Source organism: Carettochelys insculpta, chromosome 19 (genome assembly GCF_033958435.1).
Source record: "Carettochelys insculpta isolate YL-2023 chromosome 19, ASM3395843v1, whole genome shotgun sequence".
In the NCBI taxonomy this organism is placed as follows: domain Eukaryota; kingdom Metazoa; phylum Chordata; order Testudines; family Carettochelyidae; genus Carettochelys; species Carettochelys insculpta.
In genome coordinates this window covers 1,463,921-1,487,349 of record NC_134155.1, presented here as the reverse complement: position 1 = coordinate 1,487,349, position 23,429 = coordinate 1,463,921, and the positions used below count along the sequence as shown (strand labels likewise).

The 23,429-nt window shown below is 49.3% G+C and overlaps 2 protein-coding genes across 4 annotated transcripts; one reads left to right on the top strand and one right to left on the bottom strand.

Moving 5' to 3' along the window:
- Positions 1-1,066: 1,066 nt before the first annotated feature.
- On the bottom strand, positions 1,067-7,518 carry VMA12 (vacuolar ATPase assembly factor VMA12). Of its 2 annotated transcripts, XR_012648146.1 has the most exons (7): positions 7,248-7,518; positions 5,399-5,472; positions 5,141-5,230; positions 4,555-4,597; positions 3,789-3,901; positions 3,289-3,604; positions 1,067-1,985 (listed from the first exon to the last, which is right to left on the bottom strand). XR_012648146.1 is itself a non-coding variant. In XM_075013893.1 (6 exons), exons 1-6 carry the CDS (start codon positions 7,435-7,437, stop codon positions 3,509-3,511), a joined length of 606 nt encoding a protein of 201 aa, XP_074869994.1. In that variant the 5' UTR covers positions 7,438-7,518; the 3' UTR covers positions 3,214-3,508. The 2 variants fall into 2 exon arrangements, 1 of the variants encoding a protein (XP_074869994.1); XM_075013893.1 differs by lacking the exon at positions 1,067-1,985 and having other exon boundaries at positions 3,214-3,604.
- Positions 7,519-7,565: 47 nt separating this feature from the next.
- On the top strand, positions 7,566-17,707 carry POLDIP2 (DNA polymerase delta interacting protein 2). Of its 2 annotated transcripts, XM_075013885.1 has the most exons (11): positions 7,566-7,800; positions 7,900-7,981; positions 8,802-8,899; positions 9,714-9,810; positions 11,677-11,752; positions 12,455-12,562; positions 12,838-12,974; positions 13,587-13,613; positions 13,805-13,930; positions 15,689-15,768; positions 17,218-17,707. In XM_075013885.1, the coding sequence occupies exons 1-11, from the start codon at positions 7,634-7,636 to the stop codon at positions 17,330-17,332; spliced, it is 1,113 nt and encodes a 370-aa protein (XP_074869986.1). In that variant the 5' UTR covers positions 7,566-7,633; the 3' UTR covers positions 17,333-17,707. The 2 variants fall into 2 exon arrangements, with proteins under 2 accessions (XP_074869986.1, XP_074869987.1); XM_075013886.1 differs by lacking the exon at positions 15,689-15,768.
- The last annotated feature ends 5,722 nt before the right edge of the window (positions 17,708-23,429 follow it).

Genomic DNA, 23,429 nt, shown 5'->3' with positions numbered 1-23,429 from the left:
TCAACCCCCTCACCTGTAACCCACCCACCTTTCCAGCCTAGGAGAGCTCTGGCTCTTGTGCTTCTGCCATGCTGGCTTCCAAAATGGCTTTGTTTCACCTTCTATTTCCAAACTCTCCTGTTTTCACACCAGGAAGGGTCCCTGGGAGTGCAAGCTCCATCTCAGTTGTGATTGTTCATCCAGCTCTTCCCTGCCCCCCCATTTCTCTGACCGGCTTTGTTGACCTGTTACATAGAGGTACCTTTTTATTGTCCTCTGAGGAGTTACCTGGTTCTAGTCATATTGGAGATGCTGGAAAATAGGTGAAACAACATTCTTTGCCTGGGACAGGCTAGTGATCCATTGAGCTCAGTAGCCAGCATCTGACCGTGGCCAGTGCCAGACCCTTCAGAAGGAAAGTTTTGAGCGATCCACCCTCTGCTGTCCTGTTCTGGTGCCTGGCAGGTCAGGCATGCCCACCTTAGGGGGTTGACCCTGACCAGTTTGGCAGGTGGCCACTGATGCACTGACTGACCCTTCATGAACTTACCTCATTCTTTTTAAAGCACAGCTATGCTTGTGGACCCTCACCATATCCCCTGCGTTAACTGTACGTTGTGTGGAGGAGTGCTTCCTTCTGTTTTACATGTGCTGCCTGTTCATTTCCTTGGGTGACCCTTGTTCTTATGTTATATAAAGGGGTAAATAAAACTTCCCTATTCATGTTCTCTGCACCAGCTGTTGTCTTACAGACCTCAGTCATGTGCCCCACCGAGAGTCCTCTCTCTTCTAGTCTTTGTAGCCTATCCTCTCATAGGGAAGCTATTCCATACCCTTGATCCTCCTTGTTGCTCTTCTCTGCCCCTTTGCCAGTGAATGCACCTCAAGAGGGGACAACCAGAATGGCGCACATTATTTCATGTGTGAGAACACCATGGATTTTTATCAGGGCTTAGCAACCTTTGGTCTGCTGACCATTGGGGTAATCTGCTGGTGGGCCACCACGCAGTCTGTTTATGTTGAGCATCTGCAGGCATGCCCCCTGCAGCTCCCACTGGCAGTGGTTCCATGTTCCTGGCCAATCTGAACCGGATACACTGGCAGTTACTTTCCACAGTTCCTACTGGTCAGGAACAGTGAGTTGTGGCCACTGGAAGCTGCAAGGGGCTGTGCCAGCTGATGCTCAACATAAGCTGTTTGGTAGACCACCACTGGATTACCCTGATGGGCCATGTGCTGAAGGCTGCTGATCCCTGCTTTATATAGTGACATTGTAAGATTTTCTGTGGCATTATCCCTTTCCTAAAGGCTTCTAACTTTAAGGTTTATTTCTGTCTGAGATTTTCAGAGAATTATCCACAGTGATGCCAGATTTTTTCTTAGGATTTAAAATTAGCTGTTACCACTTACAACTGGGACTAACTATTCCAATGTGCACTACTTTGAATTTCACCTGCCCTTAGGCTGCCCAGTGATCCTGTTTGGTAAGAGCCCTTTATAACACTTCACATTCTGCTTTGGACTTAACTATCTTGAGTAGTTCAGTATCCTCTACCAAGGCTTCCGCTTCACTATTCACTCAGTTTGCTAGATCACTTATAAATCTGCTGGCAAGCCCCTATCGTCCCAGTACAGATTTTTGGGGACCTCATAATTTACCCATCTCCATTGTGAAAACTGACCATTTAGTCTCATCTTTTGTTCTCTATTTTTGAACCATTCTTGATCCGTAAGAGGCCCTGCCCTCTTATCCCATGACTGCTCAGTTTGCCTAAGAGCCTTTGGTAAGAGACCTTGTCAAAGGATTTCTGAAAGTCCAAGTACATTATCACCTTTATCAGCCAGGAATTTTTTTGATGATTACAAATTAGTTTGACAGCATCTGTTTTCCATAAGCCCATGATGATTTGCATTAATCATGTTGCCTTTTAATTCTTGATTGATCAAGTCCCATCTCACCAGCTCCATTACCGTCCCTGGGCTCAGCATCAGGCTGACAGATATGCCTGTAACAAGTATGATTGGTCCAGTCACATTTAAAAAAAAATGGACATGTTAACTTGCTTCCAGTCTCCTGCAGCTTCCCCAGTGCTCCGGGACTCTGAGAACCAACATTAGTGTCTGGAAAGTTCCTTATTGTGCAACCAAGATTCTCAGGAGCTGGCTATCTAGACTTGCTGATTTAAAAATGCCTAGCTTCAGTAGTTCTGTTTACATCCTCCAGAGCTATTAGTGGAATGGAGTTATCACAACACAATGAGGCTATATAAGGCCTTTTCCCTAAATACAGAACAGAAATACTTATTGAACATTTCTGCCTCTCTGATTCAGCTACTAATGGATCAATAGCATTGTCAGGATCACTTTTGTTCCTAATACAAGTTTGGATTACTGCTACATTCTGCTGGCTAAACATTTTTCCTTGTGTCCACTTACTTCCCTTAACTATTTTCTATGATGTCCAACTTCTGACTTGTCCCTATCCACTGACTTTTTTTCCTTCTGCCCACCCACCTTATTTTTAATCTGACGTCCTTTCTCCTCCAAACAAAGTTAATTTTTAATCATACAGCCTTCTTTCTTGCTTGCATCTTTCTGGACCTCAAGAGTAAGATGTTCTGAAATTATCCCAATTAGAACTTATATTTTTCTGTTTCAGTCCTCCCTCCCAGATGATCTAGCTCAATTATTTTCAGCTTTGTGTAACTGGCCTTACTTAAAGTAGCACACATTACCCTACATTACTGGTCTGGACTTTATTCAGACTTCGCATAAGTTACGATCACTTGACCTAATCTATCTTTAGTTCTGTGGTCAGTTTCTCATCTTAAGACCTAAAGAATTTCCTGTATTGGCTCCAACACCTTTTGAGTTAGGAAATTCCCAGTATGGGAAGAATGGTCAAAGAAGATGGCCTTCAGTCTCCTGGGGAGCAGCTGTCTGCGTGAGGCAGAGAATACACCACCGTGAGTCCCAGGCCTGGGTCGGACACCCATGTTTCAGTCTGGAGCAGACAATGTTCACGCCCTGTACAAACTGTGCTCTTCCCTAAAGCAGCCTTGCTACTGCATTATGCAGGACTGATGAACATGAAAGCAATGGCTTCTGTAGAAGCAATGGAGCAGGTTTTGGGACAAAGTGGGCAGAGATGCCGAGGTTCACATATAGGCATTTCACCAGTAGTGTCTCCGCCCTAGCAATCTGCAGTGGGGCAGGAGGCAGGTCATTCTAATGCACACAGAACCCATTTATTTCGAATAAGGGACAACAGCGTCCAAGCTAGAAGAGAGGCAGCACTAAGCCACTAACCTCTCCCTGCACCAACTGGTGAAGTGAAACCCACTGCTGCAGCTGCCTTCTGTTCCACGCCCCATGCAGTGCATCTGTAGCTTCCTTTCGACCTTGGCAGACAGGCAAGGGACATGATGTGAAGAAACTGTAACCAACAGACTTGTGAGCAAATTAATAACCCAGAGGGGAGGAAAAGACCTCCAACACAAGGATCACAGGCTAAGTGAAAGCCTCTGCACTACAGTTCTCCAAGCTCCCCTTCCATGGTCTGCACCATCACGTACAGCTCAGCCAAGCCCACCACCGAAGCCACAATCACGGCCGACAGCACATGCTGGGGAGACAAGAAGAAATAAGGAAGGTTTAAGTAGGATGCTCCAGCAGCATCCATCAGCCTCCCAAGCTTCATGGAGACAGAAGGTATTGGCTGGAATGCCAATGTGCTCTGAACACCTTGACAGGAGATTCAGGATGGAGAAAACAAACATGGAAAGGATGACGTCCCAGCTGACACTCACCGCTGCTGTTTCTGTGAAGATGTATTGACTGCCCAGGTATGTGCAAGCAAATGCAGCCACCACTGTGACAATGAAGTTGAATATGGTGATCACCACAGCTTTCATAGATCTAACTGGGGATAGAGAGGAGAGAGGTCAATAGAAGCATTTGCAGAGGAAAAGCTGTTTGTTGTTGGCAGTGCAAAGAGATTTGGGTAACCGACAGCACCTCAAGCTGAATTTGCCATTATCATCCTTATAGTTCACAATGAAAAATACTCAAGAATGGACACGTCTTGTATCTTTTGGGGGAAAAAACCTCCCCTCTTTTTGATGAAGCAATTTCAATTCAAAACATGAAAAAATTCACCCTAGGCTTGCACTGCTGGCCTGCAAACTGCAGCAGGGGGATAGCAATAGCCAGAGAAAAGCAAGCTGAAAACAGTTTCACTGGTCAGGCTATCTAGGTCACAGCTGGCTGACCTCTTCTTTAGGGATGACAGATTCACCTTCTGATCCAACTCTTGAGGCTTTTCAAAGTCTTTCAAACTCTGACATGCTGCACAATTGTCCATCTCATCGTTGTTTAGTGTGAAGAAGAAACAGGGACTTTCCGTTACTTCAAATTAAGCCCATCTAGTGTAACAGCCTGCCAACTGGGGGCAGGGAGCGTGGTGCTACTCTGTCCTTGAGGATGAGCAGATGGCAATTGATTTGATCCTTACAAATGGTGCTCTGCCCACTAGACATACACTGCCTGGTTTCCTCTTGTGTTGATAGAACTCACCTTGTCTTCCCAAATCAGCCAAAGTCCCATACTGGCTCAGTTCCTAAGAGGAGAAGAACAGGGTTAAACATTTATTCCACCCTAAGTGGAAGTTTCATAGTGGAGAAAATCCCAGTAGAACATCATGCACTGCTGCCCTGTAGAGACCAGAACTATATTTGATCAATAGGCTTGTATGTGTATTGTCCTGATAGCTCAGGTTTCTTTGTTTCAAATACAGATTTGACAGCCCTGTTTGTAGTGGGGGAAGAGCTTCCTGCACTTTTCTCCCTTCAAAGGCCTCCTGTGGCACCAGCCCTCATTCCTAGTGAGGGACCGTGGAGCCCAACAGTGATACTCTTACACAGGCTAGCCTTGTAAGATGCCATCCTCACAGAACTGAGTTGCTCTTGCATCTCAGTTAAGAGACCAAAGAGCCCGGGACCTAAATTCATTATTAAATAGCTGGGTGGAGTGTCCTTTGCTATGTTAATGGTGCTATGTTATTTATGGTGGTTCCACAGGGTATGGTAAACCTGTACAACTGGTGGAGAACACACTGTCCACGTTTATTTTGATTTGGTATCTTCTGTGCCTTTCTTGCAACCTGGCAGTTGATGTTTCTTGTTATCCGCTTGTATTCCTCATTGGCTAGCTTGGCCTTTATCTTCTCCAGGCGGGCCACCAGCTCTGGGTTCTAAAAACAAAAGAAATCAGAGAAATTGCAGTGAGAGCTGAGGTTCTGTATGTTCTATACATTTCTTGGCATACTAGATGTTTTACACTTCGGCATCTGTAGACTTGAGAAGGAAACAGTCTACTAAGTGCAGTGGTAGCTAGCAGTTATCCCATTCTTGTTACATACCCTGGGTGGTTTCTCCACAGCAGGGAGATAGATCTCACTACCTTCCAGTAGCTCATGAAGATACAGAGGAGAACCTGAAACAAAGAATTCCTCTAAATCCTTCCAGTTCATAAAAGCAGAGCAGTGAAATGTAACATCCAGGTCATTCTTTGGATCTCTAACTAGGTAACATCATGCATGCAATGCAGAAATGGCTCCAAAACACTAAGTGTAGTGTGTATGTTAAATGGAATTTAAAAGCTATTTTTAAACAAACTTTCATTGCATCCTGTCATTATCAATGATGATCTAAAAATCCTGATCATTCTGTGTAACAGCATGCACTTAGTATAAGAGTACTAGAATGAAACTAGCCAGACTAGGTTCAGTTTCAACTTGAGTGAAATAAGTAGCAGGATAACTAGATTTCAATTAGATCAATTTGTGTAATGAAAGAATTAAAGGAAATGAGACCATAGTGTCAAGTGAGGGGGTTTATTTTGACTTTTAACATGCATTTTTACACTTTGCAGTAGTTTTCATGCAGATGATTCTGAAGGAACACTTCTTGAGAATAAAGTTAACTGTTGCTTTAAAGTACAAGGTTTGTATAATCTATCAGCATCCTCTAACACTTTAAAGGAATGAGAGATAAATGTCATGCACTTGTCTGACACCTGCTGGCTGAAGGTTTCAATGCACTTTCAAAACAATAACCCAGGCCCTCCAAATACCCTGTGAAGTCAGTATTATCCTCATTTCACAGATGAAGAAACTGAGGGAGAGACATTGGTTTCCCCCCGCCCCTGGCAGAGCCATAAAAAAAGCCCACTTTGTGCAACTAAATCTTGTGCATCAGTCATACCCTCATTCCTGCAATAGGCAAAGACACACAAGGTATAAAAAGGAGGCTGAAATACAAGAGGTGGCACCAGAAGCAAGAATGAGAGAGAAGTCAGCTCTTGCACAAACCCTGGCTACACTGTCTGAAAGACTGGCTCTAGACAAGAGAGGGGAGTAGAGACAAGATCCATAAGGCAGATGACTCAAATCCAGGGGTTTTTATAGAACAAGAATGGAAAGCAACTTGTGAGTGGTGAGGAAGTAATAGGGAACAGCCTGAAGCTAATATAGCATAGTAACAAAGAGGTAGCCATGTTAGTCTGTACTCCAACAAAACAAAGCAGCAGAAATGTAGCACTTCAAAGACTAACAAAATGATTTATTTGGCAATGAGCTTTCATGGAGTAGACCCACTCTTCAGATCCTTATCCAGATCTGAAGCTGGTCTGTCCCAGGAAAGTTCATCACCTAACAAATTATTTTCAGTCTTTAAAGTACTCCGTTTCTGGTAATACAGCAGAGTTATGCTTTGCTGTAGAGATGGAGAAAAGTGCTCCAGCATTTTGCTAGAGAATGGGGGCTGCAGGAGACGCTGGAAGAGCAGAGGATAAGAGGTGATGGGAACCAGGGTCGGCTGTTCGGGTACCATTAGTGGAGGAGGAGAATAGGTATTGTGGGAACCCTGTATGTCACCTAAAAATAAAATAACCACCCTTCCAGGAGCTCGCGAGCTAATGAACCCCCTGGAAAACCTTAAGGGTTTGTAAAAGCAAAATTTGGCTGCAGCCTCTGTTGCGTGGTGGCGCTGCAGTTTTGCAGCTTGGCGTTTTGGCCTCGCTGACAATAATTGGGGATCCCCTGGAGACCTTTCGGGGAAACGAACGTTCCCGTCGCGGCCCCCCTGCGAGGGCCCTGGCCGGCGCGTCCGAGGCAAAGGGCAGCGCGGCCGGCCCTGGGCCCGGAAAGGGGCCCGGCGGACACTCAGCCGCAGGCCTGGGCCCGGGCCCGGCCGGTCGGTGCGTCTCACCTGCCTGGCGCAGGGCGCCCTGCAGCTTCCGGAGCAGCGCGAAGGCGACAAGGGGGCCGCGCCCGTCGGCCGGGGCCGCCAAAGCCGCCTCCAGCTCCGCCCGCAGCTCGCGGGGAAGCTGCCCCAGCTCCCGGCTGCCAGACACCGCCGCCCGCACCAGCCGCTCCCCGACCCGCATGGAAGACGCCATCGTGGTCAGGACTGAGGTCACATGACCACAGAGCCGTCGCCGGGGCACCCGCCTCAGCCCTTGCGGGGGCGCCGGCCGCAAAGGACGCTGGGAAGACGGCAGTTACATAACGGGCGGGGCCGGCCGCCGCGCGGTGCATTGTGGTCAGGTGGCGGGGTCGCGTCTGGGCCGCCGTTGTCCCGCCTCGGCGCGCGGGATGTCGGGCTGCGCGGCGCGGCGCTACCTGGCGGCGGCTCTCAGCAGGTGCCGGGCCCGGGCCCGCGTCCCGCCGCTCTGCGAGGCCCCGAGCCGCGGCCTCCGGGCCCTGTGTGCGGGGGGCCCCGCGGCCTGGCCGCTGCCGCCGCGCCGCCACCTCTCGTCCAGGTGAGGCCGGGCCGGGGCCGGGGCCGGCGCGTGAGGCGACGCCGCTTCCCCGCCCTGCCCGCGGGCCCGGCCTGAGCGCGTCTGCGGCTCTTTCCCCAGGAACCGGGCCGAGGGCAAAGTGCTGGAGACGGTGGGCGTGTTCGAGGCGCCGAAGCAGCACGGCAAATACGAGACGGGCCAGGTAGGCGTCCGCGGGCCCGGCCCCCCCCCCCCCCCCCGTCCGCCCCCGCCCTCCCCGGGGCCCGGGCCCGGCCGCCCCCCCTCCCCGCCCGCCGGGCTCTGGGACGTGACGCAGGGTTAGCCCCACGCTCGTTCCCCGAGCGTCGTCTCCTTTCCGCAGTCCGGCAGCGTTACAGAGGGCAAAGGGCGGTTCCCTCTGTGTTGGGGCCTCAAATCAATTTCCCGCCCTGACCGGTCCCACCGCCGGGCCGTGCTGTGGCCTGTGTCTCCGACATCGCTTGGGAATCTAGTGGTCACTTTGTATTTAATGGGGCCCGAGTTGTGCTCGCAGATCGGTCCTCCCAAGTCTTGTCGCTCCCTTTGTCACCACACCTCTGTCACCGGGGTGGAGCCAAGCATGGAGCATGTCCTGGATTCCTGCTGCTGCCGACCCCATCAGTCCAGGCCCTCTTAAAATCTTGCTGCTTCTCTCTGCAGGGGGAAAATACAATGCAGCTGCTTTAGAGATGGAGGTTGTTCGCTCTCTTCTTTATTTCGGGTGGGGGGGTTAATCTTTTCATTAACAAGAAGTCCTGTGGCACCCTAGAGACTAACATCTGATTTGGAGCATAAGCTTTTGTGGGCAAAGACCCACTTCAGGAGCCACTTTGCCCATGAAAGTTCGTGCTCCAAAATATCTGTTAGTCTGTAAGGTATCACAGGACTTTTTGTTGTTTTTGAAGGTACAGACTAACTCTGCTCCCCTCTGAACCTTTTCTTTGTGATTTTTCATGGGATGGAAGTTTATCATTTCCTTCTCTCACCCCCGTGCCCCCTTTCAGCTGTTTCTCCACAGTGTGTTTGGATACCGAGGAATAGTCCTGTTTCCTTGGCAAGCCAGGTTATATGATCGGGATGTTGCCTCTCCTGTTCCAGAAAAGTAAGGAATTACATTTGCTCCCATGTTGCTGTTATAGTTAAGCCTTCTGCTGTTCTTCTTGTTCAGGGATCCTGAGGTCTTAGTAAAGAGAGAGGACAAGTCTCAAGTGACTTTTGTGTGAGCACCAAACTGGGAAAGATGTGCTCATAATAAATACAAGTGTGTGTGTTGGGCGGGTGGGGGTGGTGGGGGTTTAGACAACAAATGGTGGTTGATTTTCATATTAACAAAATAAACTGCTGTGCTCTCTGAGGTGGATTTAGATGCAGGATGCTGTATTGGTTTCTAGTAATTTGCACTGATTGGCTTTGGTCCAGTCTTGGAAAGCTAGGTTCAGTTCAGCCTCCTTAGATATGGAGCCACCTTGTTTTTCACTTTCTAGTCCATGCAGCTGATGAACCCTGCAAGTCTTGTCAGGTGTGGATAAGAATGAAGAATAAACACATTGAAAATGTGGGTGGCCTGAAAGTATCAACCCAGATATAGGAAGCCTTACGAGGTCTTTTCGGTCTCTGTAAATGAGGGCTATTATGCCAGTGACATGGGTGTGTTTTTATGGGTGGTGTGAATCTCACATTGACCAAAATAGAGCAACTGGATGTTGAAGTGTGTTTAGAACTCCTATTACCTTTTAAGAATGAGCTTCTTGTTGGTAGCAACAATTTGTGCCCTGTCCATTTCAGAAGATGCAATTTGTGTGGCAAAACTCACTGCTAATATGTGTACCAACTAACTGCTGCTAGGTGTAATCATATGTGTAGAGTGTAGGCTCGTGAAAGAGGGTCTTGTGTTCAAAATCTGCCTTTCTGTTTAGGAATGAGAATTCAGCAAGTCATGGATCCAAAGAAGTGAAAGGCAAAACTCACACCTACTATCAGGTGCTAATAGATGCACGGGATTGCCCACATATAGTAAGTGTCTAACCTTTTTGTTGACACTCAAAGATACCCCTCTCCTATTTTTTAGTGTATGTCTATACTTACCCGGCATTTGAAGTGCTGTGAATGATCCTCCAGAGTTTGATTTTGTTATGTCTGTGAAGACATGGCAAAATCAATCTCTCTGAGCTCAGCCATCGATTCTGGCACTCCATGCTGTTCTGTGGAGTAAGGGACATCAGCATGAGCCCAGAGACCCCCAATCTTCACAAGGGAACAAAGTCGATCCTGATACGTCGATTCTAGTTATGCTGATGTCATAGCTAGAACTACATATCTGGGATCGATTTTGTTTCCCTAGTGTAAACCAGGCCATGGAAACAGACAGCAGCTGTAATGAAAGGCTGGGAGAGTGCAATTAATAATGTTCCTCTATGGTATGAATGTTTGGGCCCCATCACTGTTCTGCGTCTTCATTGCCATGACCCTTCGCCTCATTGATGGCAAGCTTCCAGATGGCATGAAGATTGTATATAGAATGAACAGGAAGCTTTTCCATCTCTGGAGACTGACAGCCAAAAACAAGACCTACATGAGCTCAGTCATGGAGCTCCAGTACGTGGATGAGAACGTGGTTGCTGATCTTTCTCTTGCGGCCATTCAGACCATCTTAAGTGCTTTCTGTGAAGTGTATGAGAATCTCGGCCTCACATTGAACATGAAAAAGACTAATGTGCTCCATCAACCTTCACTGACGGGACAATCTCATGTACCTCTGAAATCAGTGGAGAACTGTTGGAAAATGTGGAGCACTTCCCATATCTTGGAGCTCATCTTTCCACTAAAGTCAACATTGACTTGGAAACCCAGCTTTCACCCACCTGAGACAAAGGGTCTTCAAGAACTGGGACATCTGTCCCTAGACAAAGCTCCATGTATATCATGCAGTGGATGTTCCAAGGCTACTGTACGCATGTGAAACCTGGACAACATATAAGCATCATTTGAAGGCACTTGACCAATCTCATCAGTGCTGCCTCAGGAGAATCCAAAATCTCTCTTGGAAGGATAGGTGCACAAACACTGGCATCCTGGAGGAGTTGAACATGATCAGCCGTTATCATTCATAACAACTTCGTTTGACTGGTCATGTGGTCTGGATGTCTGATCAGTGTCTCCCAATATAGATTCTGTTTTCTGAGTTGGAGGAAGGACAGAGGAGTGCTGGAGGCCAGTGTAAGCAATCTAAGGACATACTGAAGGCACACATGAAAAAGTGCCGCATCGGCGTTGATGCTTGGGAGAACCTTGCCCGAGAGCAGCAATCCATGAGGGAGTGGTGCGATTTGAGAGGTCCCTCCACAGAGCAGATGAGGAAAGGCAGGGAAGAAAAGAGCATCAAAAATTGCCCAGAACCCCTCCCACAGATACCAACACCTGCCCATTTTGTGATAAGATCTGCAGCTCTAGAATTGGGCTGATCAGCGTTCAACAAATTCACAAATAGGAGGATGGCATTAAGGGGTCCTACTCGTTATTGAGTGACCGCCAAGAATGTTTGGGGTGGTTCTGTTTTATCAGGTCATCAGTCTTCTGGGAGAAATCATCTGAAGTGTTGAACCATTACTCCTGAATAGGTCATGTTTTTTCTGCCTAGGTTAACTTTTGAGCTTTGTGATGTTTGAATAACACAGGCTAGGTAAAGGTTATAGGTAGCAACAAAATCTTTAGTCTGTGTTTGAATTGTGATTTCCTCTAGGGGGTTAAAACAAGATAAATGTTTATTCTGAGCTGATCTGATTAAATAAAATAAATTTACAAGTTTGAGAGAAGAATAATAAAACAGCACTTGACCCACAGTATTACCCATTCAAAGCTCTAAATCCTCCTTATTTCCAGTCTCAGAGGTCACAGACAGAAGCGGTGACGTTTCTGGCAAATCACGATGACAGTCGAGCACTCTATGCCATACCAGGTGAGCAAATAGTTGTGCTTAAGCTTTCTGAAGGGTGTAGACTCTCATGAGGTCAGGCTAGAAAGACCAGGAGAGATACCATTCCTAGTGTAGGCTAGTAATAGCGGTGCATAGATCTACCCTTCCAATGACTCATCCTAGCTACATATTACAGGTCTCTGGGAGACCAGCACTGTTCTTTGGATATATAGAAAAAGTGTGGTTAACTGGACTGGAGTCAGTGACTAGACGAGTGAGGGAGTCTTGACTGTAGCTCAGATACTTTGCGCTGCTGACTGCAGACTCCACTCCGCCTACTTAGCAGTAGATGTACTCACACCCTACGCTCGGCATTTCTTTCTCCTCCTGTATTTCTAGAGCAGTTGGAGCTGTAGTTCTCCTTCTTTTGTGTTCTCTACCCAAAGTTCTTGTTTGATAGTATAATCATTTTTGCAGCCACTAGTGGCTCAAGCAGAGAATTGGCTTTATGTGGGGAAACGTATGCATCCATTTTGGAGAGGGTGTTAAAGTGAAGCATGAAGAATAATTGCAAGGAAGTCCCCTATAGTTATAGGCTGAAGAGGGGTGTACTAGTTTAGATTTCCGCTGCCAGGCATTCTTTCTTTAGTGCTCATTAGTGTAATTTATTTCCCTGGAAATATGCTGCTTGTGAATTTCCCTTTGCTGATGGTGTTTAGTGGCTTATGTGGGTTTCTTCTCTAGGTCTAGATTATGTAAGCCATGAAGACATCCTCCCATACAGCTCCACTGATCAAGTGCCAATCCAGCATGAACTCTTTGAGCGGTTCCTAATGTATGACCAGACAAAAGGTAACTACGTGCCCCTGGAGCCCTGCCCTAGGGAAAGCCACTTCGGTGCTATGTGGTGCTATGAGGTACCTTCCTCAGGAAAGAGAAGCACCTACCTCTCAATGTCTTGGGTGCAGGGTGTTACTGTGGTGAGTGAGAGGTTTTGTTTTAGCAGAAGCATCCTTAGACTGACCTCTGTGACCATGTAAAAGCTGCTGCTCTGTATGAGAGATGGAAGTTCAGCAGCTTAGCTATAGCTATTTTGATAAACTGACATCTCTTTCTACTGCCCATAGTACCGCCTTTTGTAGCAAGGGAGACATTGTGTGCGTGGCAGGAAAAGAATCATCCCTGGCTAGAGCTATCTGATGTGCACCGGGAAACTACCGAGAATATCCGTGTCACCGTCATACCTTTCTACATGGGCATGAGGGTAGGTCTGAGTCTCACCTAGTGGGGCCCACCACTGTTACTTTCTCTAACCCATTTGAAGCAGCAACTGGGTATGTGTCCCATCTGCTAACCAACAGCATGGGGAGTTGGGCAGCTTCTAACTGCAAAGGGGGTGTGGTTAGCATAGGTGTCCATGACCGATCAGTTTACCAGTTATTGATGGATCCCTGAAGCTCCTCTGTTTCATACTTCATAGATGGTCTGGCCAGTGCTGCCCTAGGAATGGGGGGGACTAACTCATGGTGAATTTGGAGAATGCCTCAGTCTATGCTGCTCTGTGGTTTGCCTATGTCAGTCTGGCACTGCCCAGTCAGCATCCTGGGAGACACACCTATCTCATAGAGCTGGAAGGAATCTTCAGAGGTCCTCAAGTCTAGTCCCCTGTCCTCACAGCAGGACCTATCACCATCCCTAACAGTTCTTTTTTTAATCTATTTGCCCCACCCAGATCCCCAGGTGACCCCCTCAAGGATTGAGCTCACAACCCTAGGTTTAGCAGGCTAGTGCTCAAACCACTGAGCTGTCCCCTCCCCCAGGGATAGAGGTGCTGAGCTGAAGGCTATTTATTAAACTAGTTTGTTTCTCTTGACAGGAAGCACAGAATTCCCATGTCTATTGGGTAAGTGTCTTGTGCTTCTGTAAAGCAGCCTAAGAAGGGGTTTCTGTGTGATGGGCACTTGAAGCCCCACCATGGCTATGGACAGCTATGTCATGATTCGATCTGATGGAGGGTGGCTCTTGGTTTTGGCATCAGTAAGCAGGCCTGGTACCTGGTCTATTGACGGTGGGCTTTGTCTCTCACCTCTTTAGTGGCGTTACTGTATCCGCTTGGAGAACCTTGACAATGAGGTGGTACAACTGCGAGAACGGCACTGGCGGATATTTAGCTTATCTGGCACCCTGGAAACTGTGCGGGGCCGAGGAGTTGTGGGAAGGGTAAGTATTGCCTGATCTGTCTGAGAGACAGCCTCCGTCTGGGGCGTTTGCTTGAGGTTGATTTATTAGTACTGGGCACTTCCAGTGACTGTAGTATGTGTATGCTGTGGAAGAGTGCTGTGAAGAGTTCCTTGCAGACTGTCTTAACTCCTGAGGCAATTCTGTGCATAATGTTTGTTTTTGTTTTATTTATTTATTTATGTGAATGCTTTAAAAATGTGCATATTTTGTCAATAAATACGCATGGCTCCAGCACTGCAGTGGAGAGCACTCTGAGGTCCCCATCTCCCCTGGTACAGGGAGTTGAAAGTGAAGCTGACCCTGACATAGTGCAAGGACTGGGCCTGCTCCAGAAACACCCGGGGGCCCTTCCCCTTTGCAAGGTGCACCAGCTGCGGATGGGCTGGAGAGGCTCAGCCCAGCAGGATCTAAGTGTGGAAGACGCTGTGGGCATTGAGTCAGGGGTCCAGGTGTGGGGTGGGAGATTTGCATGTGAGGCAGTATGGGTATGAGCAGATCAGTGGGAGATCTGGATGCACAGAGACTCATTGCAGGGTTGTGGATGGAGGGGCAATGGGACTCTGTAAGGCATCCAGGTAAGGATGGTTGGGGCTCGGCAGGGGCTGGGCATGGGAAGATGGGGCTTTCTGAGGGGGATGCTGGGGGATTGGAGTTTGATGGGCTGGGGATCCAGGTGCAGCTGGTTGAGTGTCTGAGCGGAGGGGATCTGCAGGAGCATCCAGGATTATGGTGGGATAGGCCTTGTCAGAATGACGATTCGGTGAGCATATTTAACTGGGGATCCCCAGCTGCTGCAGAGGGGATGGAACGCGCCAGGCTTCTCCTTCTCCCCCACTGCCCTGTCCCCTTTCCATCACTTGAGGGGTGCTGCGACAATTTGTATAGCAGAGGTGCGGAGAACCGTTGAACCAAAGTGCAAACTCTGTATAATGCAAATTCCTTCAAGCAGAAGGGTGTGGCAGCTGCTCCCCCTCTGCCCTGCACCACTGTCCCCTCCTGCAACCTTATTCCACCTCCTCATCCTTCTTCCTCATTGCCTCTTCCCTCCAGTCACTCTTTGATCCCCTGCCCTGCTGTAGCCCCATCACTGGCACTCTCTGTTGCGTGGGACACACACAGGCTCCCAGCAGACAGAGTGGGAGCATGACTGCCACTAGGACCAGGAGATGGCGTTCATCTCCAGAGTCAGCGGAGCTGCAGCTTCCCCCAGCTGGGCAGCTCTGCACTTGCAGAATGCAGGCGTGCAGTGGAGTGTAACCTCCCCATGCCTTGCCCCAGTTGAGGGAGACAATCTCCTCCCCATATGGTGCCCATGGTCACCCTCCTGCCCCTTGCCTGTGTGGCTTCCCTGCCATTTTCTGCAGAGAAGCATGGGAATCCTGCAAAGAGACCAAGGGGGCAGTTGTGCAGGAATGCGGTCCTGCAGAACTCCCTCCAGGAGTACTATGTGGAGGAAGGACCCCACAGAAAGCACAAGCCGGGTTGGCCGAACTAGTTTCTAGTTCACTCACTCGTCAAACCACCTGACTATGGGGGAACTAAAATACTGACTTAAGTGTGATGGTGGTGCCACTTGTTAGACATGACCTTTATCATGGGGGTAGGGATAGCAATTGTTCCTCAGCCACTTCTTGCCAAGCACTGCTAATTCTGTTACAAAGCAAATCTGCTAAGGGTTGGCTGTGGAGAAGTCTAAAGGGATCTGACTGATACAGCAGGGTCTCTTTCTGTCCTCAGGAGCCAGTGTTGTCCAAAGAGCAGCCAGCATTTCAATACAGCAGCCATGTCTCCCTGCAGGCATCTAGTGGTCACATGTGGTAAGCAACATTCACTGTTGGGCTAGTGCAGAGCTCCCACTTGGAGATTAGGACCCCTGAGATAGGCCGTGTTCCAGAGAGTTCACAGTCAGGGATCTTGACAGGACTCAGCAGCTTCTGGGTGTGGACAAGGCAACTAAAGGTGGGTGCACGTTTGCATAACTAGGCTATAGCAATCGTCCCAGGTTGACTGCAGGAGCCCCTGCTGCTCATGAGCCCTGGCAGAGGCTCCGAGCTCGTTCCTCCTCCTCCTCCTTGTCGTCCTCCTCCCCTCATTGGTATGACACTTGCAAAAGAGCTGGACCCTCTCCAAATTATTTGCTTACATACTGTTCCCCTGCATGTTCCCTGTTGAGTGCCAGAGGCAGGGTTACATTGAGTCAGGATTTCAGCTCATGCGCACTACGGCCTTCACTAGCATTTCCTTCAGGGGAGTGCAGAGCGAGTCTGAAATTCAGTGTGCAAAGGCCTGACGCTTGGGATTGTTCCCATCTTACAGTCACATGTGCATGTGCAGCATTGGAAACTAACCACCCAATCATTAAATCCCTAACTGCATGTTGCGATGCGAATGCTAAACACCTAAGCTGGGGCTGCTTTGCAGACACTTACCTGACAGTAGAGCTGTCCCTTGCTAACATGAGCTTTCACTTTGCTTGGTTTGGTGATCCTGACCAATTGAATGAAACCTCCCCTAGGCTCCTTGTTGTGCTCTCCCTCCCCAAACAGTCTGAAAGGAAAGACATGGGCTCCAGAGGCAGGAAGCCATACCAATAGTGAGGAGAGGAAGGGGCTGGAATCTCAATCACCAATCCACATGGCTTGCTGTCTAGTAGGTGGTTTCAGGTGGTTGTGATCCACTGGAACTACTGTTTTAGCAAGATACCTTCCTGCTTGGTCACATGTGGCGTTACATGAGGCAGGTTGCTTTCCTGAAGCGGTGGGAGACCTGCTGGGAAGTTGACATGTCTTATCTGGGTATGGGAATGTGTGGTCAGTGCTTATATGTCCCATTGTGACATCCTGAAGCAGAAACTTCAGCATCCAAATTGCCTGCGGTAGGACTTTAAGACATGATTCCGGGGCGCTGAGCTGGTACTGCTTCTGCTGGTAAATAAGAACATGAATTTGACCTCTTTGCAAACTAAATTCAGATGGCCTAACTGAGCCTGCCTGCAGGTATCCTTCAGCTTCTATTCCTCTGTGGGCTGTCTTGTACCATAGCATGGCCTGCTCTGTGCTTGGGTATACCTCCCAGAGATTGTTGGGGGAGGGTGAATCCCCTGGCTCAGAGGTGCTTTCCTGCCAGTGGGAGGGTCCAGGAAAGGCAGGTCCCCAGAACAGCAGAGTGCAGAAGGGTTGACGCCTCCCCAGGGAGCTGCCATTCTATTGCTGTACTTGAGGGACGTGGTGATGCACTTCTCTCACTCTGGTCTCTTTGTTTTGCAGGGGTACTTTTCGATTTGAGAGGCCTGATGGTTCCCACTTTGATGTCCGAATCCCACCCTTCTCACTGGAAAGCAACAAAGATGAGAAGACGCCTCCCTCTGGCCTTCACTGGTAGAGCAGTCTAAGCATGGAGCTCAAGGAGAACAGTGGAGACCTCTGCTTCCTTCCTTCCTTCCTTCCCTTCTCTCCTGCCCTGCAGCCAGGGATATGGAACTTTTAAATATTTCTAAACCATTTTGTTTTAACCACTGTTGGAGGGCTGGGGGGGGCATTGAACTTGAAAATTTTCTTCTGGCTGCGTGTGAGCATCATAAGCTGTATTAGTTGATCTTTTCCTCCCCCTGGCTCTGGCTGGAGCCTGAGCTTGGGGGATTTAGAAATGTGCTGCTGCGGAAGATGGGCCCACTCAGCAGGGCTGGGCCCTTTCCAAATGTGTTTGAATTCTCTTGGACATGAAGTTTCTGTTTAATAAACTGGCCCTTCTAGTTGGCGCACACAGGAAGATGAGTTACAAGGCACTGGTCTCATGGCCAGTTGGTCCCAGTCTGACTCTGCTGCTGTGCTAAGCAGGAGCTTCAGGCCAGCTCTGTGCCTGAGGCTGGTGAGATGGCTGTGCAGTGTCAGTAAGGCACTACCACCCCAGAATGCAAATGCCTGCTGGTGAAGCCTGTTAGCCAGCGTGTGGAATGCATCGCTTGGAGCAGTGGCACTTGCCAGACCCTGCCCTGAAATGCTGCCGAGTCCTTCACTAACCAGAGGAGTGCAAAGGCTGAGCAGCATCGTGTGGGCATGAGCAGCACAGATGGGGTCTGCACACTGTGCTCTGAGGGGGCAGCAGCAATCATGGTGGGTGTCGCTGAACTATAAAGGTCACTAGGAAGGAGCCAGTCTCCCTCAGCAGTGCAGTCTCACATGCAGTTTGGTGGCTCCTGCAGACATGTGACTGCCTCAGGTGCTGCAGTGGCAGTGCTCTGCGTTCTGTCCTGCCTTAGGAACTCCTGCTTAGATGGGAAAGTTCCCCTCTGGGAGTAATGGAAGGTGGAAACAAGTCTGTAGTCTGGCTGCCCCAAGGAGGTACTTGACAGGCAGGGCAGAAAGGCCGAGGTTGGTTCGGAGGTTTATTCCCTTATGCATGGGCTTGGAGTGGGGTGTACTGATTCCATGGACTGCACAGCTAAGCAAACCAGGGGCTGCTTCCATGTCAAGTTGGATGTAGGTGTATGTGTTCCCTTGTGGCAAGTGCTGGAGTATAGTGTGGTCCTTTCTTGCAGAGGAAGGTCCTGCATCTCCCCAGAGCCAGAGGTTCTTTTTTGTAGGCTGGGAGTGGGGCTTGAACAGCTTGGAGAACCTGGAGTTGGACCTGCAGAAGTCTGGCATGCAGTGCCATCCCAATCCCCAAGACACTTGTATTAAGCCTGCAGCTGGTAACCTTGGCACCTAGGCTCCTTCCCTGACCTACCATGAGTAATCGAAGTGAGAGCAGAGGATGTGTATGCAGAATATTCAAAGATCAATGGCTAATTGCTTCTCTGATGTTCTGGGTGATTAGTCTTGTGCTGTCTTCCTTTGTCCGTGCAAACTGGACTCTCCTGCGCTTCCTAGTGTAATAGGCTGACCAGGAAATGAACTGTGCCATGAAGCCACTGAGAGCTCCATGCCAGTCCCAAGCCTGGATGAAGGAGGAGGGTTGGTCAGATGTGTGTCGATGCACTGACCATCAAACAACAATGCGAGTGAAATCTGGTGCCAGTACAACCAAATGCTAAAAGATGCTGGCTTGGATGTCGCTGCAGAAGGTTATAAAATGGAAGCTGCAACTATCTGGACATAGTTGCAGAATGAACAACGAACGAAAAATCAAGACCCTGGTATTCGGCATAATGGATGGTTTGAATAGGAGAGGCAGACCCCACAGAGAATGGATAGATGATGTAGTAGATTGGTGCAGAGCTAGTCTACAGAAACTAAGCCACTCTGCACTGGATAGGGAAAGATGGAATGAAATTGTGAGAGAGGCGTCAGACACCAACAGGCGCTGAGCCCACGGTCGATGATGATGACCAGGAAATGAGCTTGTTTGGAGAGTGGGAGTAGTCAGTAACTTTGGATCTGAGGCAATAAAAAGCCATTTCATCTTCACCGTTCTGCCAGCTCCAGGACCAGCCTTGTTCTATGGCTGTGGCACAGGTAGAACATTAATTTCAGAACCCAGTGCTAGGCACCGTGAGGAGGATGTTCTTGGGTTGTACTTCTCCATGTAGGTTACTGGGAAGGGCTTGGCTGTCGTTGTGAAGAGGCTCTTCCAGGGAAGGGGTGTGGGATGGTCAAGTACGGACCAGCCAGCTTGCAGGTCCTGGTCTTCAGTTGTCTGGGGACTGTGAAACCACAGACTTCTTTCCTCTCCCCACAAGAGCAAAATGGTGAAATGCTCGAGGGAGCTGGGCATAATGGTGAACACAGGCACAGGGTGGGCCCTGTGAGTCCTTGCTTTCCAAGTAGTTTTTATAGGGAAGAGGCTGCCTCTGCTGCTCGGCTGTAAGGCTGGTACATTCCCATTTGGTAAAAGGGTTAGAGGCAGCTGCTGAGGCAGTTAATGCTCCTATGGGCTGTGTCAGGTGGGTTGTAGGGATTGTTGTTGGGGGAGGGGGGATGCCCTCCCTAGCATGAAGGTCTCTTCCCTATTTCTTCTAAGGGGCTGCTGGGCAGCACCAGTGCTTCATTGCCTGAGGGTTGCTCCTGTCACCAGACTCCTTTGCTTGGCTTTGCTCTGCTGATGGAGGAGAACACATTTCAGTCTGTAGCTGTAACCTCATCCAAAGAGCAGAGATAGCTATTACTGCACAGCCCCTCCCTGCAGCTGCGTAGACAGGATGTGACTTGGTTTTTCTTATCTAATAAACAATAGGGGGAATGACTCCCAAAGAGACCCAGTCCTTGCTGTCCCCAGCGAGGCAGGTCCCTACCATGTGCTCTGGTTGTTCCATTCCCCTTGAGGCAATGTTACCCCCTTATGGCTCTCTGCACTGACAGGAGACCCACACCCATGGAGCTGGCTGGGTGAGGTTGGGGAGAGGGAGTCACTCTTTCCACTGGGGAAGGCAGGTCCAAAATACTCACCTACAACTTGCTATGTTTGGGGACCAGGATTTGCTGGCCAGGCGAGAGTAGTGGTGGCTGTCATGTTCATCTTCGTCAGAAGCGATAAGTGCCAGAGGTGCTGTGCCACTACACTGCACCCCAAGGTGCCGGGTTTCCTGCCTGGGCTTCTCTCTTCTGAGATCAGTTTCTGAGTGGTTCCATAACTGATGCCTATTTAGTGGTGATAAGTGCTGTTCTCATGAGGAAATCTCGCTCCAGCTGCTAGTAATTCTCCATCTGCTCTTCAAGTACATGTGGCCAAATGTCTTTGCTTTCCCCTGTGCAGTCTTTGTCTCCTTGTTTGCTTTAGGGGTGAGGAGGAGCATCTGGAAACAATACCAATCTTATGAGGGCCACAGAATTAAGCCAGTGGCTTGGCTTGTCTAGTCCCTTTTAAATGCAGAACCTGCTCTGGGCTAAGCAAATGAAATCCAAGGGTAGGTAATGCATAGGACTCCTGCTGGTTTGTAGTGTCTCTGGGTACTAGTCTGGCTAGCAAGACCAGGAGAGAGGGGCATATGCTTCTAAAGTGAAAAGGGAAAGCAGTGTTGGGGGAAGCAGAAAAGGTGGTGACCGGGCTGTGAACCATGGCTGCCTGGCCCTTGTACAAAGCTCTGGCTAAAGTACTGCTACTGAAAGGCATCAGAGGTGTTTCCTGTGCAGCAAGTATAAGGGGCTTCCCTTGTGTTCCACTGCTGCTGGCACTTGGCTTGGAACCAGTTGCCTAGTGCTGTCTACGTGATCCTGCAGCCTCGTTGTGTGTCAGATGACCACAGCTTTGAGGTGGATATTGATCACTGCAGCGACTGTTGGGAAGGGGCTTCATCCCAGGTTGGATGACTTTCCTTGTGGTTCCTCCTGTATATTTTCCTTTCCCCCAGAACAGTGTGTGTCAAACAACTTTCCTTAAACCACATAGTCCCTAACAGCAGTGATTTTTCCAGCAGAGAAACACTGCCTCTGCTCCACTCCTTCCTTGCCTCGCTCCCCGTCCTCCATTCTGTCCATAGAGTGCAGACACAGGGTAGGCCTTACTAAAGGGAAGATCAGCTACTGCAGGTTGATCTGCTGGCATTCAATTTAGCGTGCATGGTAGGAATGTGTGAAATTGAACTCACAGGGTGCCTGGGTCAGTGCTAGTAACTCCTGCCCCTCCAGCCCCCATTAGGTGAAAGGGAAGTGGATGGAGTTTCTCATTGACCTACTCCTGGGCGGCTGGTGGCAAAAATTGATTTTTAGATAAGTTGACTCTGGCTCTGCAATTCCTGTAGCTGGAGTTGTGCATCTGAAATCCATTTTATCTCCTGGTGCAGATAATACAGATATGGTGTAATAGGACAGGGTTTCTAGGCATACATAGAGAAATGAATCCACGGTAATTTTGCTTAAAATCTGGGCTACTTTTAGCCCCAGGCTGGGATTTCATTGTCACTAAGGCAAATCCAGCCAGCCATCCCAGCATCTCTGCCAGCCAGAAGCCATGTAAAGCAAAGGCACGGACTTTTCGGCTGCTGTACCAGCCCAGACCACCAACCCCCAAATTCAGGTGAGAGGCTCTTAATCCTGTTTCACTCAACAACATGCTGACCAATTCTTCAGAGCACATATCTAAAGCTTTATTAATACAAAAGAAAGCAGGGTTAGAGAGAGGAATGGTTAAAGCAATACTTTACACACAGTCATAACTACTGGTGCAGGCCAGCAGTGTAATTTGCTGATTCTTGAAAGTCTCTGAAAGTTCGTTTCAGGTTACATGGATTCAGTTATCAATGCATTGTAGCTCCAGCCTACTGGGGTCCACAGGCTAGCACAGGAACCCTTGGAGACCAAAAGACAAAGGATCCAGGATGGACAATGCTAAGGCCACTGGATGGATCTTGTTCTCTTGTGTTCAGGGACAAAGCCCCTTCTTCTCATAGTCCGTTGAAGGTCTTCCCATACCTGCCTCAGGGGGGTTGTTGTGGCAAACTGCCATTAGATGAATCTGAGGATGCAGTCTCAAATTTTTGAAATGGACCTGTTCTTTTGTTTCAGCTCAGGTCATTTGACCATTGGGCTACATCCCATTGACATGTCCCAAGTATCTAGAACATGGTTTCCCATACTGGGGGGTATGAAGAAATTCCAGGGTGGGTACAATGCAACCCGGCCTCCCCACATCATTCTCCCCAGCTGAAGAAAGATCCAGCCTTTGCTTATGACTCTCAGCCCCATCATTTTATGTGGGTGACCTAACACAGCTGCTATAAAAAGCAGGCAGCCAGCAAAGACCCATATGGAGCTGGCTGCCTTCTGCAAATGAGAGTGGGTGTGGGTTGCAGGGGAGGAGGATGGGTCTAGATGGGGAGATGGGAATGCCTGGCTTTGTGGGAGGGTAGGTGAGGGTCTCAGGTGGGCAGCTCACAGGTCTTGTGGGGTTCAGGCAACCAGCCAACTTGTGGGATTCATGGGGCTCAGGCAGCTGGCTCCAGCAGAGCAGGGCTTGGGTGGCTGGCCCTGGCAGCGTGGGGCTCAGGTGGCTTGGGATGATGGGTGAGTGGGTGGCTGGTCCTGGGAGCGTGGGGCTTGGGTGGGCATCTCAGTTGGCTGGCCCATGGCTGGGGTGGGTGGTTGGTGGGCAGGCAGCTGGTCCCAGCAGTGCAGGGCTCAGGCAGCCAGGTGAATGGCTGACCCCAGCACCTGGCAGGCGAGCAGCTCTGGCAGTGCAGGTCTCAGGCAGGTGGGGCTGCACCAGGCAACCACATGGAGCTAAGAAAAATTATTTGTGCTTAATTTTACTTTTAAATAACTTTTATCTCAAGCTTTTGTGTTTATTTCAAATTACAAATTGAATGTTTTGTTAAAGGGGGTTGGAAGATGGTTAAGAAGGTGGGGGAGGCGAGACGGTTTCTCAAAAATCAAAAGGGGGACGGGGCCGATGCCAGCAGTTGGGAACCGCTCATCCGGAATGTGGATCTGGTGTCTGAGCAGGTGGTCCCGCCCTGCCGTTCAGCCCAGTGCCCCGCGGGGGCGGAGTTCTCACCTCCCGTTGGAAGCTCAGCCCGAAGCGTCTCCCAAGGCAGCTGCGAGCCACA

Coding starts and splice junctions, on each gene's coding strand:
- POLDIP2 (XM_075013885.1), top strand. CDS start 7,634: ATGTCGGGCTGCGCGGCGCGGCGCTACCTGGCGGCGGCTCTCAGCAGG. Junction 12,975..13,586: donor CTTTCTACATGGGCATGAGG/GTAGGTCTGAGT, acceptor TTCTCTTGACAG/GAAGCACAGAATTCCCATGT. Junction 15,769..17,217: donor GCATCTAGTGGTCACATGTG/GTAAGCAACATT, acceptor TTTGTTTTGCAG/GGGTACTTTTCGATTTGAGA.
- VMA12 (XM_075013893.1), bottom strand. CDS start 7,437: ATGGCGTCTTCCATGCGGGTCGGGGAGCGGCTGGTGCGGGCGGCGGTG. Junction 5,231..5,398: donor CTGTGGAGAAACCACCCAGG/GTATGTAACAAG, acceptor TTTTGTTTTTAG/AACCCAGAGCTGGTGGCCCG. Junction 3,902..4,554: donor GGCTGATTTGGGAAGACAAG/GTGAGTTCTATC, acceptor CTCTATCCCCAG/TTAGATCTATGAAAGCTGTG.